This window comes from Sinohyriopsis cumingii, chromosome 7 (assembly GCF_028554795.1).
Source record: "Sinohyriopsis cumingii isolate HCF-2022 chromosome 7, ASM2855479v2, whole genome shotgun sequence".
Taxonomy (NCBI): Eukaryota; Metazoa; Mollusca; class Bivalvia; order Unionida; family Unionidae; genus Sinohyriopsis; species Sinohyriopsis cumingii.
In genome coordinates, this window is record NC_142967.1 from 95,901,445 (window position 1) to 95,917,638 (window position 16,194).

The following is a 16,194-nucleotide window of genomic DNA, read 5'->3' on the forward strand; positions in this document are numbered from 1 at the left end:
AACACATTAATAAAAATGGTAGTCCTTGTTTTGATTTATATATGGTTGTCACTTACTTCACTACAGTTGTCACAAGTAGCACATGGCTATAGCAGTTTACATGCTACATGTACATGTACTTGAAATTGGCCTAGAGTTTGGTCAGCTGGAGCCTGTATTATCTTGCCGAGGCTACCCAGGAGAGGAAGCTGTTAATAGGGAAATTAAAAATTTGAACAAATTAAAAAGTTTAACAAACATCTTTGCAAGATACCCCATCTTCAATTAACTTGACAGCTATATACCTATGGTTTCAAAAGATTGTAAATTTAATTTGCATTTTATGCCACCATTGTAGCAACTGTAAGCATATTTTTTCCCTGCATAATTTTAACTTTCCTGGCACAATAAATGTATTCTAGTCACTTTGGAAAATGCAACAATCTATCAGATTCCTTTGCTTTTATTTACATTTGGTGCTGATTTCCTTTGATGAAAGATTATTCGTTTTTGTTGAAGATTGAAGTCGGCTTTCTTTGATGAAGGATGCATGTGTTATTGAAGTTACCGCTAAAGGACAGCTTTGAAGAACCAAACAGATGTCCATTTCTTATCGTGGCAGCAACATCAAAGAGTTGTAGAACATTGATTGGAGACTGATTTTTTTTATTTTTATTTGCTTAGTATTTATACAGAATGATCGATGCTTCAAAGGTGATCAGTTTTCTTTTAAGTGTTAGCAAACCTATTTTTTCTGGGTACATTCTAAAAACATGGAATTAGCTGTCGTTTGGTCAATTGTAGCAGTTACTTTTCCTGCCTTCAAAAGTTGGTCGATTGTAGCTAGTCCCAGTAGCATAGATAGACCAACAAGTTAATCTCTGTTTGGGTGGGAGGCGTGACATTTCTGGTAGCGAAGCGATTCTACCTTCCACACGTGTCAGAAATATTTTTTTTAAAAAGGCCAACAGACGATGAACACACAGGTATTCTGTTCTGACAGGGTTTACAACAGAAAATATGAGTGTTCCAAAGAATTTTATTCTACGAGTGAAAAGATGAGGAATTTTACTTACCATCCAGAGGTCAGTCAAAATAAATATAATTATTACAAGCGAGCAGCCGATAATCAGACACTATTTCGTCCAAAAGATCCTTGAGACAGGGCCTCATGCGGTTGATTTCCACTACAGAAATGTTAAAAATTAAATTCCGAGATCTCACACCATACAGTACTCAGGCCAGATGTCAGAATAAGCAGATTATGGCATATCCATGCACTGTTAACATGGTTTGTCAATATGAACAATTTGTTTATCTAATAATAGATCAATTCCATTGCATTTTATATCAAGTTTGCGGCTTCATCATAAAATGCAGAGACATCATGCATTTCAATTCTTCATTCCAAATCCAAGGTTGTACATACAAGTTTAAAGAGTCAATAATGCTGGGAAAATAAATCGCTAGATGGTATATTTTGTTGCCAGTAAGGAATATAAAACGCAATTTGCGACATTGGCAAAGCCCAGCGTTATCCTTGAATAAACTTTTTAATCGTTATTTTTTTGTACTTTACGACCAAAAGCTTTTTTTCATGTATGAGGAAAAATACATGTTTATGAAATCGCAGGAGCTACACCATGATCATCTTATATTAGAATTGATACACGATAGGAGTTATGGTCCAATCACTGCCACACCCAGACATGTGTTTTTCCTGTGCTAACTTTAGTTTCCAGAGTATTAGTTTGTACTTCGCAGCAATTTTTTTTATTTCAACCAAATTTGGCATACATCTTTATATTGATGAGGTCTTGAAATAAATTTAATATCCAATATTTTACATTTTCATTTTGAGTACTTACAACCCAGCTGATGTGCCCTGATTTTGGTTTCTGCTGCATTACTTTATGAGGGATTGCAGATTCCAACATAATGTGACCGGCAGTTTTATATTGATAAGATTCTGAAATTTTAATTTCCAGCATTCCACATTATCATTTTTAAGAGTTATTGTCCTGATTGCTTGCCCTCCTGACTTTGGCATCTGCAGAATAACTTGACCAAAGATTATAGAATTTCAACTAAATTTGACCTACATCTTTACGCTGATGAAACCTGGACTGAGTTGTATCTTATGCATTCCACATCATAATTCAAATAGTTATGGCCACTGAATGAACATTTTCTAACCTTATTTCTCAACACAAGTTTTCTATTTAAGGCCCAGCTAAGCAAATTATAGTCAGCAGTCTTCAGTAGCACTAGTTATTATTCCATTAATATTCCACCTTTTTTTGGTCAAATGTATATAGTATGTGAAATTAATCGTATCTAGTCAAAATTTATTCAGTTTTTGCCGTCTTTAAATGAATAATTCACTTAGATGATAAAAAGGATGTTACTGTTGCTACCATAAAACATGTAAACTCATGTCATGTTTTGACCCCAATCCAAGCCAATCTAAGTACTTCATAACATTACTATTATTCATAATTTATTGTAACATAAAAGTTTTGTGGGTATTTTGTATCCAAAATTATGAATTGTGGACTTGACCAAACTTAGCATATCGATATATCTTGAAATTATCTGACACGAATTAAGTGATTTCTATCTGAAATTAGGTTCATGGTAAAAGGCCAAGACAAAATATCAGAGATGAGTAAAGTGATCAGTCTCCGATATCACATTCATTGTAAAAAGCCATGACAAAGTATCGGAGATAAATTAAGTGATCTATCTCTGATATTACATTCATGGTAAAAGGCCATGGCAAAGTATTAGAGATAAATTAAGTGATCTATCTCTGATATTACATTCATGGTAAAAGGCCATGGCAAAGTATTAGAGATAAATTAAGTGATCTATCTCTGATATTACATTCATGGTAAAAGGCCATGGCAAAGTATTAGAGATAAATTATGTGATCTATCTCTGATATTACATTCATGGTAAAAGGCCATGGCAAAGTATTAGAGATAAATTAAGTGATCTATCTCTGATATTACATTCATGGTAAAAGGCCATGGCAAAGTATTAGAGATAAATTAAGTGATCTATCTCTGATATTACATTCATGGTAAAAGGCCATGGCAAAGTATTAGAGATAAATTGAGTGATCTATCTCTGATATTACATTCATGGTAAAAGGCCATGGCAAAGTATCAGATATGATTAAGTCATCTTCTGTCTGATATTAGGGTCACGATAAAAGGCCATGAAAAAGTATCGGAGACAAGGTCATGACAAAGACTATTTACTGCACAATTCTTAACTCAGACATTAAAGAGCATATCTGCATTGTCAGTTTGGTATAATGGAGTTTTTTAAGAATATCTTGGATGATTTTTAATATTCAGCAGTTAAAAAGAATAAAAAGAATAAAAGAAAAAACCTTTGAGTAAACTCATTTTGTTTGTTGATTACTTGAACAACTAGTGTTCTTTCTTATGACCTCACCGAGAAATACAAGTCCACACAGTCAAATTCCTGAAAATGTAGGATCCAGGGCTAGTTATCTGTGGTCAACAGAATGCAGGACCACTGAACATCAGTGGGGTCCAAAACCTGTTTTTAAAGGGACCAGGATACACCAGAATCACTTGTGAAGACCAAAGAAATTTGCTTTCAACCATTGTTCCCGTGACTTTCAATCAGTCTGATGATGAGACATCAACTTTTCATTTAGAATTTAGCATAATTTGGTATAAAAAAATTTTTAATCAGACAGACCTTACAAACTTATGAACAGATTTTATGGTACTTAGCACAACAAAAGCTCTTGCAGGACTCAAAATGAAGCTGGTCATTTTAAATATCTGTATACAAAAGTCATGAAATATTTGTTCAAACCTGGTGAAGTATATATAATTATATTTGGAAGAGGCTTTTTTGTAATATGAAATTTAAAACCATGAAAATAGTTTATGGAATTTCCATTTGGCTGGGCTTATAACAGGACGTGCATTTTTGATCAGAAATAAAAAGAGAATTAAACACAAAAGGTGGTATGTGTGTAAGTTAGAGTTTTAACATAGCTTTAAAACAATTTCAGTCATATTGCTAAGATATCTACAGAGTGTCAATTTATAGTGATGTCTAGCACTGGAGCATCATGCCACATACAAGTAGCACCATGTTCCAGTCACATTATCCTGACAACAGGCCAAACAGTCGTAACACTTATCAGCAAACTGAAATTGCTTGCACATTTAATATTTATGTGGGCAGAACCACTTAATATAGACCTTTCCATGAATGTATTGAAACACAGCTACACTGAAAACGTAAACTACAAAATGCAGAATACATCCAAAGCTAGATAGAATGGCAGAAGAAAATAGATACAAACACATTGCTGATGCTAACCAATCTTGTGGGAGCCCCGAGTCGCCAAGTGGTCTAAAGCGCTCTCTGTTACGGATCACTGCCATCTCACCTCTGTCTGTGTGGGTTCGAGTCTGGGATTCAGCCAATATGGGTATATGAGAAAGCTTGCCAGTAGCTTCTCGTGGGTCGGTGGTTCTTTCCGGGGTTTTCCCGGGTTCTTCCTCCACCATTAATACTGGCTGCCATGTATAGCCTATCCTGTGCTGAAAAATGGCTTTAAACACCAAAACAAAAAACAACAACAACCAATCTTGTACAGTATCTCGTAAGGGGATCGAATAGATACACTATAAACACAAAGATAGTAAGGTAGTTGGCTATGTGGAGTTGTATCCTATCCTGCTGACAGTGTCAGTCTGTTCCACTTTAAAGGAGGGATGCCATCTTCGCTTATTGGAACATTCTCTGTTACATGTAAGGAAAGAAGTAAACAGCTCTCTGCTGAAGGGAGCAGTTGAAAAGGTGCAAACAATCCAACTCCAAGTTTCTATTCCTGGAACTTTTCAGTGTTGGAGTAAAGGCAGAAAGTTTTGATTTGTCATAAATTTTTCCACCTGAAACAAATTTCTCTGGGAAGAATGCTTAAAGATGAAAAACAGTGCCCCTGTCAAAAACTCAATAAGACCCTACGACTGGGCAGTCTCCATAGATCTACAGGATTTTGCAACTTCACATTCCTACCCTACCGCTTGCAGGAAATAATACCAGCTTTGTATCAACCAGAAGGTAATTCATTTTTGGGTCCTTCTGTTTGGCCTAGCCTGAACCTTCCAAACCGTTATCAGATTGATGGGTATAGTAGAGACCCACTTGAGGTCTTAGGGATTCCCATCTTCCAGTATTTTGATGACTGTACAATGCACAAAATTCTAAGAGACACTCTTCTAAAGACCTAAAGAATATCCTGTTTACTGATGGCAACGTATCCGAGTCTAATGCACAAAAGGATCCAGAATCTGCAGTTTGAAGATTCCTCTCTTGGTCTCTAAAACCACAGACTCTTGCAAACTAGCAAAAGCATGTGCAAGTGAGACTTGAATTGGGGCCTCTTGTTTCTTTTTGTTATGGGTGAAGGCTGATCTCATGGGGCTCATGTTGCTGGACCTTCAAATCCTGCAACACCACCTAAAGGATGAGACCTCTGTAGAATGTATCCACCTTATGCGGTACAGCCCTCAACAGGTACATGCTGTGATCCTGCAAGACCTTAGATATCTCTAAGGCAGAATATTTGAGGAGGTGAAGCTCCACTGATGGTGCCACTGACATTGAGAGGAGTGATGTTTTTGCCACAGCCTCCAGCAAGCGCCGAAGCACAGCATCGAGACACTGATTCCTCCTTGAAGGAACTGAAGCAGGCAGCCAAAGAGATCAACATAGGAGGTGATTATCACAAAGGTTCAAACTTTAATATCTGCAAGGCTTTTACCAGGAAACAAGCCCAGCTCAGCCAATATGACATCCCCACTTGAAAGCGCTTAAAGAGGCCAAGAAGTAAATGAACCCGTGTTTGAAGGCAGGACAGACCAACCTTCTACCTGGCAGATTCTTGGCCCCAAGAAAACCTCTAGATATGATCCTGAACCATAGCCCTTTACCTCATAAAGGTGCCTTTGGACGCCTCTAATCCATTCGCATGGAAGCACTTTTTGACGCCTGCTGTAAACATCAGCCATTTTAAGCCGGTTTTTGTAGCGTCACCTTCGGGGAAACCCCCTATTAGATACTACATTCATTTCTGCGAATGACAATTACGTCAGATCACATGGTCACTGTTTATGCTCTGGTCGATATCTGCTATTTAAAGTAACTGGGTCGTAATCTCCACTCTCCAAACTGGAGGTCGCAGATTCATTCAGTACTTACAAAGTTTTCACGATTAGAATCACAACTATGAAAGATTCAATAACTTAGGTAAAGGCTCTGATATTGATGTAAGCAGCAATTAGTTTTTATAAATTATGAAATTCAGGTGACTTAGTGATGTAGACGCAGACAAAAAACTAAATTTCGAGTATGAGAAATGGCAGCTACGGTTGGTCACGCGGCCTCACCGACATGATGGTGAATGAGTTCTCTCAAGATTTTAAAGCACATAAAAAATTCTTCTGTGAAAAATAATTACATAGCTATAACAATCAGACTTTAATCTTAAATTTAATAGACGTGTACCAAAAATGTAAAATGGTTAAAATTGCTGTTAAACATAACATACACTACATTGCTTAACAGTTAACAGGCAGGCCTATGTGTATGGAGTCGAATAGGTAACGGGTGTTCTATTTATAGCGCGCAGCACTGGGCAACTCTGCTCTATGAGGTAAAGGGATAGAGAACGAAAGCAGCATAGTGTCGGAGTGTGTCTGTGATTTGGATTATTAACCTAGCTTTACCAATTTTTCCGTCATATTGCTGTTGTTGTTGTGGGGTTTAACGCCATTTTTCAGCACGATAGGCTATACATGGCGGCCAGTATTAATGGTGGAGGAAGAACCCGGAAAACCCCGGAAAGAACCACCGACCCACGAGAAGCTACTGGCAAGCTTTCTCACATGCCCACATTGGCTGAATCTTAGACTCGAACCGCCGCAGACAGAGGTGAGATGGCAGTGATCCGTAACAAAGAGCGCTTTAGACCACTCGGCCACTCGGGGCCCCCCGTCATATTGCTACAATGTCTGCAGCGTGTCATTTTATAGTTTTGTCTAGCAGTGAGGCATTATCCCAAAGACATGTAGCATCATGTCCCACCCAGTCCCATTAACCAGACACCAGGCCAACCAGTCTTAACACTAGTCTCTTAATGCTTGGTGCCTAGCAAGCAGTTGTTAGTACCATTTTTATAAGTATTTAGTATGACTGGGTCAGGGTTAGAACCCATGACCTCCCGCATCCAATGCGGACACTCTAACCACTAGGCCACCAGAGCAGTCAAAAACAGTTGAAGTTCTGAACAAAAGGATAACCCTTAAAACGTCTCCAGACTGGAAAAATTCTTAGGTGTCCTCAACCCCAGAAGGCTTTGGGCACAATTCTGGATGAAGCCAACAATAAATAAATCTTCTGCTATTCCAACACCGGACCTGAAAGGTAGCAAGTACAGTTGGACCTGAATAAATTGAAAGAACCTGCTGTAACCAGGTTTTCTAGAAACTTCAGTCCACCAGAATACAAGGGGCATTGTCAACCTGAACCCGCTATCAAGGTGAGACAGGGCAGTTCACCTGGAATCCCTCACCTGAGAGGGAGACATTGCATTAGGGCTTATATCTTCCTGTAAACATTCACCAAGGGGTTGAGGTGAATGGGACCAACCTGACAAAACAGAATCGCTGATCCTTTCTTAACCATACTGGATGAGTGGTGTCCCACCTCTTTTTATTTTAACAAGGCTGGATGCAAATGAACAAGTCCCTGGGTTGGTCATGTCTGCCATATCTTCAAATTAAGGTTAAGGTCATCCATGATGTCATGAGGTGCAGAAAATTAATTTATTACCATGTAAAGAGGGTCCACATATCCCATTAGGATTAAACGGGAACAAAGGCAATGAGGGGATGCTGATCCAATCTCCTTCCCAGATGTGCAAGGAAAATCTACCTCCCTATCCCCAAAGTGATTGGATGGGAACCAAAAGATGGGAGATATCATTCCGATTGCTGTCCTTTGCCTGATGACTGAAGCACCGTGTTCAGTTGAAATATGGGTGTGTTAAGGTAACCATAGCTCAGAGTCTAGTGAACTGTACTGTTGATAGGCAGAATACTTTCTCCCAGATTTAGTTCAATCAGGATTCTGGTTTTGTATCAGTTGGACTGCTCTGATGGCCTAAATGGTTACATCATCCATCTCAGATGCGGAAAGCCACAGGTTCGAACCCTGGCCAAGTCATATCAAAGACTTATAAAAATGGTACTAGCAGCTACATTGTTATCAACTGCCACACTGCAGACACTGTATTGATATGAACATTTTTTTTAATGCTATGTAAAAATCCAAATCACACAAACACACACTTGTTGCAGTTGAAAAAGCACATTTGGACAGATGAAAAATGCAGGAACATATAATCTCACTTGACCTTGCCTGGTAAGCCAACCAGAGTGTGATCAATTACACAGTCCACCTCTACAAACCTTTCAGTAGCAACTGTAAACATTAATTATCAAACAGAAAATAAAACATAACACTCTTTAATAATTACCTGGATTTGCCACTACAGATGAGGTTGCACACTAAAAGTATACCTGTTAAACTCATGAGAAGCTCAATACAATATACAATGAATAAAATAATCATTAACATGAAATGTTCAACATAGAATAAACATACTAGCATATATCCCTATGTGAAACTGCACAGTCTGAAAAGACCTTTAGAGTAGGCGCAATGTATACAGGGTGAAAGAATACCTGTGTATGAAGAAAAATATCTGAAGACAACATATTTTTCTAAATTATTTTATTAAATATGATCAGAATACGCATGATTCAATATCAGCACATACAAAACATGGAAACCTGGTTTCTACATTAGCTACTTAGTAGTTATCACAGTACAAATTCTGTTGAACACGTATCACAGTACCTTCTGTATATTCCCAGCAATACCATCCAAACATTATTGAATTTACCATCAAAATCATTTTCTTGCCACTTGAAACTTTCTAAGAAAATGTATTTGTTTAATATGCATATTTTTTTGCTAATTATTTCATTGACAAAACCATGTTTAAAAAGAACCCCCACCCCAACTCTGCACCATACACTTGTAAAGGTATGAAAGAACATTCTAATTATCATAACCCATAAAAATTTACCCCATTTGAGAAGCACCATCTTATATCAAGTGCCATGATGACTAAGATTGCTGGTATTTTGATTACTGCACTACCTCTGTTCATCACAAGAAAATGTCAAGACACTATGCCAATGTCAATACTTAACTCTGCATACTTCCTTAAAATGTCACATAATTGGCACACATTTTTTCATTAATGTTATGCTGCATGGGACACTGACAAAAAAAAGAGGAGGCACATCCTAACCAGCTCCAACTGCATGGGGTCCAGATTAATCAGGTCAACTTATCAGTAGTCACAGGAATAAGGTTAAAACCACAGAAATTCTACTTGTACATAGGTACCAGTTCAAGCAGCCATTTGAGTTAAGTAAATCAAGTTAGAGCTTGCACATTGTTACTATATATCAAATAAATACAAAATGAGAACTCCTTTACAAGACTAATTTTAGACACATTTAGCCAAGTTCCAACATGTAGAACAAATGGCCACTGAAAAATACAATGTTGGCACATTTTCACAAGGCTTATAAAATGATAATAATACATACAACATAGGGTTGTTGCAAAAAAATTCTTATTTTGACTTTAAAAAACATAAAAGAGGACCAAGTGGGCCTGACATTGTTCCCCTAGCTGACAACAAATGGGCAAATGCAAGTCTAATCACCATGAAATCAGGATGAGTATGATGCTTTCTGAATTTTAAGTTTTTTAATTTGTTAATAATGACAGCTACATTGGATGGTACATCAGCATCAATTGTTCAACTTGAAAATTAATTAACATATAATTGGTTTCATTTGTTCAAAATTGAAAGGCATTAGCAAAAAATTGCTCAACATAAACTTTGTTGAATTGTTGAGGAGTCATTTCAAGTTTTTTTTCTACTTTTAGTAAAAGTGGCCACAGATGGTGGCATATTGTATTAAATAGTAAAACCCTGAAAACCATTAAAGACAGGATGCTTTCTGCTTACGGTTTTTCTATTCTAATGGCAGATCATCATCATCTTGAAAGGTCTTTATGTTAATAGGCTCTCTGCCATGTTTGGTTTAAACTGACTGCTTTTTCTTCATAAAAGAGGTTAAAAATGGCAACTGAATGATTGATGCACAAGGAACAACACAAGACAGATGCAGCGCCAAATCGTATATTGACTTGGCCTAATGGTCAGATGAGCTTAACATGTGCTTCATAAGATATTTATAAACGCTAAAGACAACATCTACATTAAAAGTAACAATGATTTCATTTCCTCTTTTTGAAGTATCAAGTACTGTTATTTTTCTTGAGGTACCAATTTTCATGCTTTTAAAGGTAACTACAAACCATAAATTCAAAAGCCAACACAAAAACAATTCTGTGATAAACAATATGACCCCTTCACTGTGATTTTTCAATTTAAACAGGCCCAGAGATACAAGGAATTGGGAACTGTTATGTGTAAAAAGGTCACATAAAAATTTAAGAGTTTATTTACATACTTTTAATTTCTCCTCTTCACTTTTTCTCTGACTTTATCAAGAGATCAAAAATATTAACTATAACTTAGCTGTATGTGAGTATCTGACAGCCATATGTTTTAGAAGTTTCGTGCTCAGGTAAATCCCTAAATGAACCCTCGCACAAACAAAGCTGTTCATCTATCCTTATAAGTTGGACAGAACATCAGTTTTTACATATATAGCCACCCTGAACAGAATTAAAATACAACGAAGGAATTTTGGAGTCACATACAATACTTGGCAATAATCTAGCACAAGACCCAGGAGTACATTGCTCAGATTAAGAAATATAGTTTTGTTTATTCCCAAGTGCTGGATAAGTGCACCATCTCCATCATTATCATGAGCTTGTTTCTCCTCTGCAAAGATTTTTATAGGAACTGATGGTCTTGAATAATGTCTTCAAACCATCAACCTCAGGCCATTTCCATTTCACTTGTCAAATTCATTATGACTGGGTATCATCCCCCAAAAGAGAGGTCCTGATTAATTTTTTCTTTTTAACAATTCTTTTTTGTACAACATTTAAAATTATGAGTCCTTTATGTCTCACATCATATCCACTGTACACACAGAAATTTAATTCAATCAGGCATTTTGTCTTTAAACATCCTATTCAGAAAATTGTATCTTTGTGAAACAGAACAGATCAACGTTTAGTAAGATGCTTTTATTCATCCTGTGAAATTGTACATCTGCTGGAGACTTATGGGCAAGGGAAGCAACTAGTGAACACCTTGTCTGTGCATTCCATTTTCATTCAGGTGTCTAGAGCTTGAACAAGACATATTTTCTAGGCAAAGTGCATTCTGCTTTTTCTAAAAGTTCTGATTGGAAAGTTTTTTTTACACTCAAAATGGGAAAAATGGACAGGTTCTGGTTTTGGAAATGGACCAAATTTCAGCCACCAACTCCATCTACCTTGCTCCCTCCTCTTTTCCAAATTTAAAAAATATAAGTACTGACAAATGTCATATTTTGCAAAACCATGAAAACTGATTTTAAAAACATTCAATTCACAGTAATCTGCAGTTAGCATATGATAACTTAATAGTGGCTCATGGTTAAAAACCTGTTTTAGTTACATTTTATTTTCAAACAAAATAGATGATTTATGCTTCAACAAGACATACACAATTTAATGTGCAATTCTGTACAAAGGAAATAGCTAAAATTCTAGTCTGTGATTTAAAACAGCTGAATATGGTATCCATATTTATAAAGTGAAAGTTAATTCAAACATTTAATAAAAATGTCATGGAATTCTATGTCTACATCTGTTCCACTACAGCACAATCAGAAATTATTGCAAAATCTAGCAAGCAAGAAAAGTGGGTCACTTTGACCAACTTTTGCTCTTACTGAATAGTATCTGAGACGCTCCCAGGATTTTATAAGGGGGTGGGATTTCCCCCCTTGTCACAAAAATAAGGGGAGAGTAGAACAAAACTGAGGGGGAGGAGGAAATAGCCATAGTTCAATAGTTATATCGATCACTCTTTCTTCCTGCTCCACTCAGTAAGATCCCTACAGAAATAAAAATCTTTTGAAGATGTCGTCTCTAGTTGCATAATTATTAATCTGTTGATTTTTTTCTGATCTTAATCTGCTCCTTATCTCTGTCTGAATACTGTTCTGTACTGAACTGAGAACCTCCTTTCTGTCTGCTGTCCCAAGGGGCATATGCATAGCTAATTTAGCCAGCTAGAACAAGTTTGAAAACTGTTCTTTATGGTTAGGTACAATTTTCCAAAGCTTATAGGCATAGTCTTTTTAACACTTATGCTCCAAAATAAGATTTTTCACTAACATAAGCTTTGCCAAAGTTTATCTTTCTTGAAATAGCACTCTACAGACTACTACTATGCCAGATTTATGTTACCATACTGCTTTATATGGGTTTTAAGTCCATTAATGCCAGTCTACTTGTTCAAAAAGAGGTATTTTAATCAAATAAGTATCTTTACTTCTAAGTTTCATTTTTAGATTCTTATTTATTAGATTTGTCATAACCTTTATGTAAGAGCTATGTGGGTTTTTTATCGCATGACCCTGCAGGGCTGAACTATGATGAAAAACAAAATAAAAAGTACACTCTATTTTTAAAATGTATTTTAATTTGGCTTGTTTGTCTGCCTTTTCTACACTTAATTTGAAATATCACTAAAATATGGGATGTGATTGGCATGCTGTCTGCAGCATGTACATCTGACTCACAATTAACACCACTTTTAGGCTCAAAATTACTCATTGACATCTCCACTAATACTTTACCAGCTCCAATAATTGAGACACTTCCTATCTTCAACAATAAACTGCCTTCATCACTATGATCAGCCAGTATTTGCCAAACAAAATCATGATCTAAAGATTAACCACAATGGGGATCAGCCATTTGTTGTGTTTTTTTAACAACCCATATGGTAAATGTGCATTTGTAAAACTTCCTTGATGCGAGGCTCAAGTGGATAGACTGCTTGGTATGGGCTCAATGTGACAATTAAGTTCAGTTTAACAATCATTCATGTCAAGCTGAAAAACCCAGATGTGTAAACAGTTACAATAAACATATGCTACAATATTCAACCAGCTTGACTGTTATCACAACAAGCACTTTAAGCGTGAATGGCTGAATAAAACTATACTGCGCAGAGAACATACGCATAAATGCAACCTGAAACTAATTTCAAGTTCTCATGCATCACTGCTTTCAAAATGCAAGAATTTGTAAGAATTTTGTGTGAATCACGCGATTGTGCACCCATGGAGCATCTCTGTAGTATCTGCTACGATACCAATCAAGTTTTGTAACTGCACTTAGTGCATAATCGGAAAAACTTTATACACAAAAAAAGGAAAAGTAGGTCACAATATGACCTATTTTTTTGCCTGTGGAAAGTAGTCCCTTTGAAGGTGACTATACCCAAGATTCATGACTAAATACAACAGTGTCAGAGGAACTGAGAAAAATGCAAAAAATGTAACGCACTTGCAAGAGTGTTAAAAGTCATTATATTTTACCATGGTGAGTAGTTTTTAATTGATGATGAACATACTCATTAAATTTCATAACCATACATAAAGTGTAAGAAAACTGACCTTAAATGTAAAATCCTAGTGCTGATGCCCATGGCAACAATTATAAAAAATTATGGCACGAAAGTGATCCTTATGTTTCACCTATGCTTTGCAGGTAAAACAAAAGCCAGAAAGTCTCGTCATCGTCACAATTAACGAAAGGCTTACAACATCAAAATTATGTAAAGATACATCTTTCAATTCAACAGAAAAATGATGTAAGATTTAAAATTCTCAAGAATGGATGGTCACCGATTGCCTGGAACGGTTCTGCATTCTGGTCCCAGTGGGCGCTCTTGTACCACCGACTCTCACCTTGCCCGTGCATCCTATAAAAGCCGTCCTAGATACATGACATCGTCAGTAGATGCCTGTTGTGGCAACACAAAGAAACCAAGCATTCTGTAGAAGTCAGCCATACATTTATCTCCAACATTGAGCTCTACATGAACACCCACTGAACCACTTGTTTTCAAAGCTGCTAAAGCACATGCAAGCAATCTCTTCGGCATAGCTGGGTCCACAACACGACTTGGGAAAACATCAAGTCTAATTACTGATGGAAAACGGGTGTATACATCCTCTGGCACAAATCTCTGTTTACCATGAAAACTGATAATCAACTCCTGAAATGGAAATGAAACCTACTGAAACTACTTGGCCATGAACTAGCCTGAATCAGAAAATGGTATAGAAGGCCATACCTCCATAAAAAAAAATTGGTTCTGCTTTAAAAAGATGCACATAAAAATACAGTGAACATGTAAATTAAGTCTTGATGCATTTTTCCTTTACCTAAAAGATGAAAAGTTTTCAAGTTTGTTTTATGTTAAGTAAATATTAGTTTATGTTTGTGGTCTATTTCCTTCTGTTAAATAGGTCATGAGAGCTTGTTCAACTATTAAATGGTCAGCCTTCTGACAGCATTTTTGCAGCAGAAGCTAACATCCATGCTTAAATGAATCCTCCTGGCAAGCTATTATTTAAACTAATTGTGTGCAAGAGGCAAAATCTACGCAATAGATACGGCCCTTAAATTACTGGAATGAGACATTCACACAGATTGCATTATTGCAACTTAAGCTCTTAGTTATTTATACCATGCCTTGAAACTCCCCATTCAATATGGATGTTAATCCCCACTCAATGGAGATCATGGAGCAGGCATGTCAAAAAATATTCTCTACCTCTGCATTTAATATCAAAACTATAAAAAAATCTGGGTCTGACAAAATAAATGATGATTGATACTGAACACAATCTAAGCTGCAAACGGGTAAAGTATGGTGTTTAGATGCAGAGGTTCTTTATTTGTCGGAGTATTCCTGAAGTGTTCCTCACTTCTCACTAGAAATCAAGTTTTACTCTCACCTAAAATATTTATCACAAGTTGAACATGCAAGTAATTATGTTACTAGCAAAGATGAAAACAAGTTATTGTGCAGAACAATTTTTCTTCGCAGTCTGTTTCCCTCACCTTGAAAAGGCTTCTCCTTCTCAAGTATAGGCCATCCATAAAGTTTGATAACTGAAGTTGGCAGAGAACTTTTTAATGTGCAGAAACCATTTTTTTTTGTCTTTCAGTCACATCAACCATGACTTTCAACCTCATGATTGATAGGGTTCTTCCTTACCCAAAGTGCATAACATCCACAAAATTTAGTAACTATTGATAGTTTATAGTTAATGTGCACACATAAAATTGTTTACAGAAAGATGGACTGTGACCCCAAGATCAAAGGGGTGAGCAAGTATGTCCTATGTTGACTTGTCTTAGCTTCATCATGATTAACCACAAGTATAAAGAAAGAGCATTTAGGAAATATAAGCAAATGAAAAACAGCATCCAAAACCTTAACACAAGAATGTGACCATGACTCTAAGTATCACGACTCTATGGTCTTAAAATAATTAATATTAAGAGCAAAAACCAGCATGCTTTGTAAAATTCAACAAATAATTTATTTTCCTCGAAAATAAAATGAAAATTTAAAAAGAACTTAAAGTTCTAAAAAAATTTTAATGGCATTTCAAATAATTTCTAACACTGACAGTGTTGATGTGCCTGTAGTGGCCTGTAGTCTATAATGTAGTGATGTACCAATGTCCTGAACTGTAATGATATGCCAAAAATCTTTTGATGAATCACAATAATACAATCAAAGAAGTCCTTGTTTGAATTCATTATAATTTACAGTTAATATCTCCATCCAAGATTTTTGCAGTTACTAAAATTATACTAAAGAACATGATTAACATAATGTCCTTGACTCAGATTACGATAATAATCTTAATATTTAACCTACACTCACAGAGAAATACAAACCACGTATTAGTTCTTTATAGAATTTTAAAAAATCAATGATTCTGGTCAGGTAAACGATGAACTTGATTTGGGAAAAAGTCACAGCATATTATGAATTAAAAAACAAAC

At 36.2% G+C, this 16,194-nt stretch overlaps 1 protein-coding gene across 1 annotated transcript in view; it reads right to left on the reverse strand.

Moving 5' to 3' along the window:
- Nucleotides 1–8,818: 8,818 nt before the first annotated feature.
- The window catches only part of LOC149795759 (protein O-GlcNAcase-like), a 59,445-nt gene continuing 52,069 nt past the window's right edge, over nt 8,819–16,194 (reverse strand). The window contains exon 14 of the mRNA XM_089965665.1: nt 8,819–14,386. Coding sequence (XP_089821791.1) covers nt 14,090–14,386 — 297 coding nt within the window. The 3' untranslated portion in view covers nt 8,819–14,089. The remainder of the gene's footprint in view (nt 14,387–16,194) is intronic.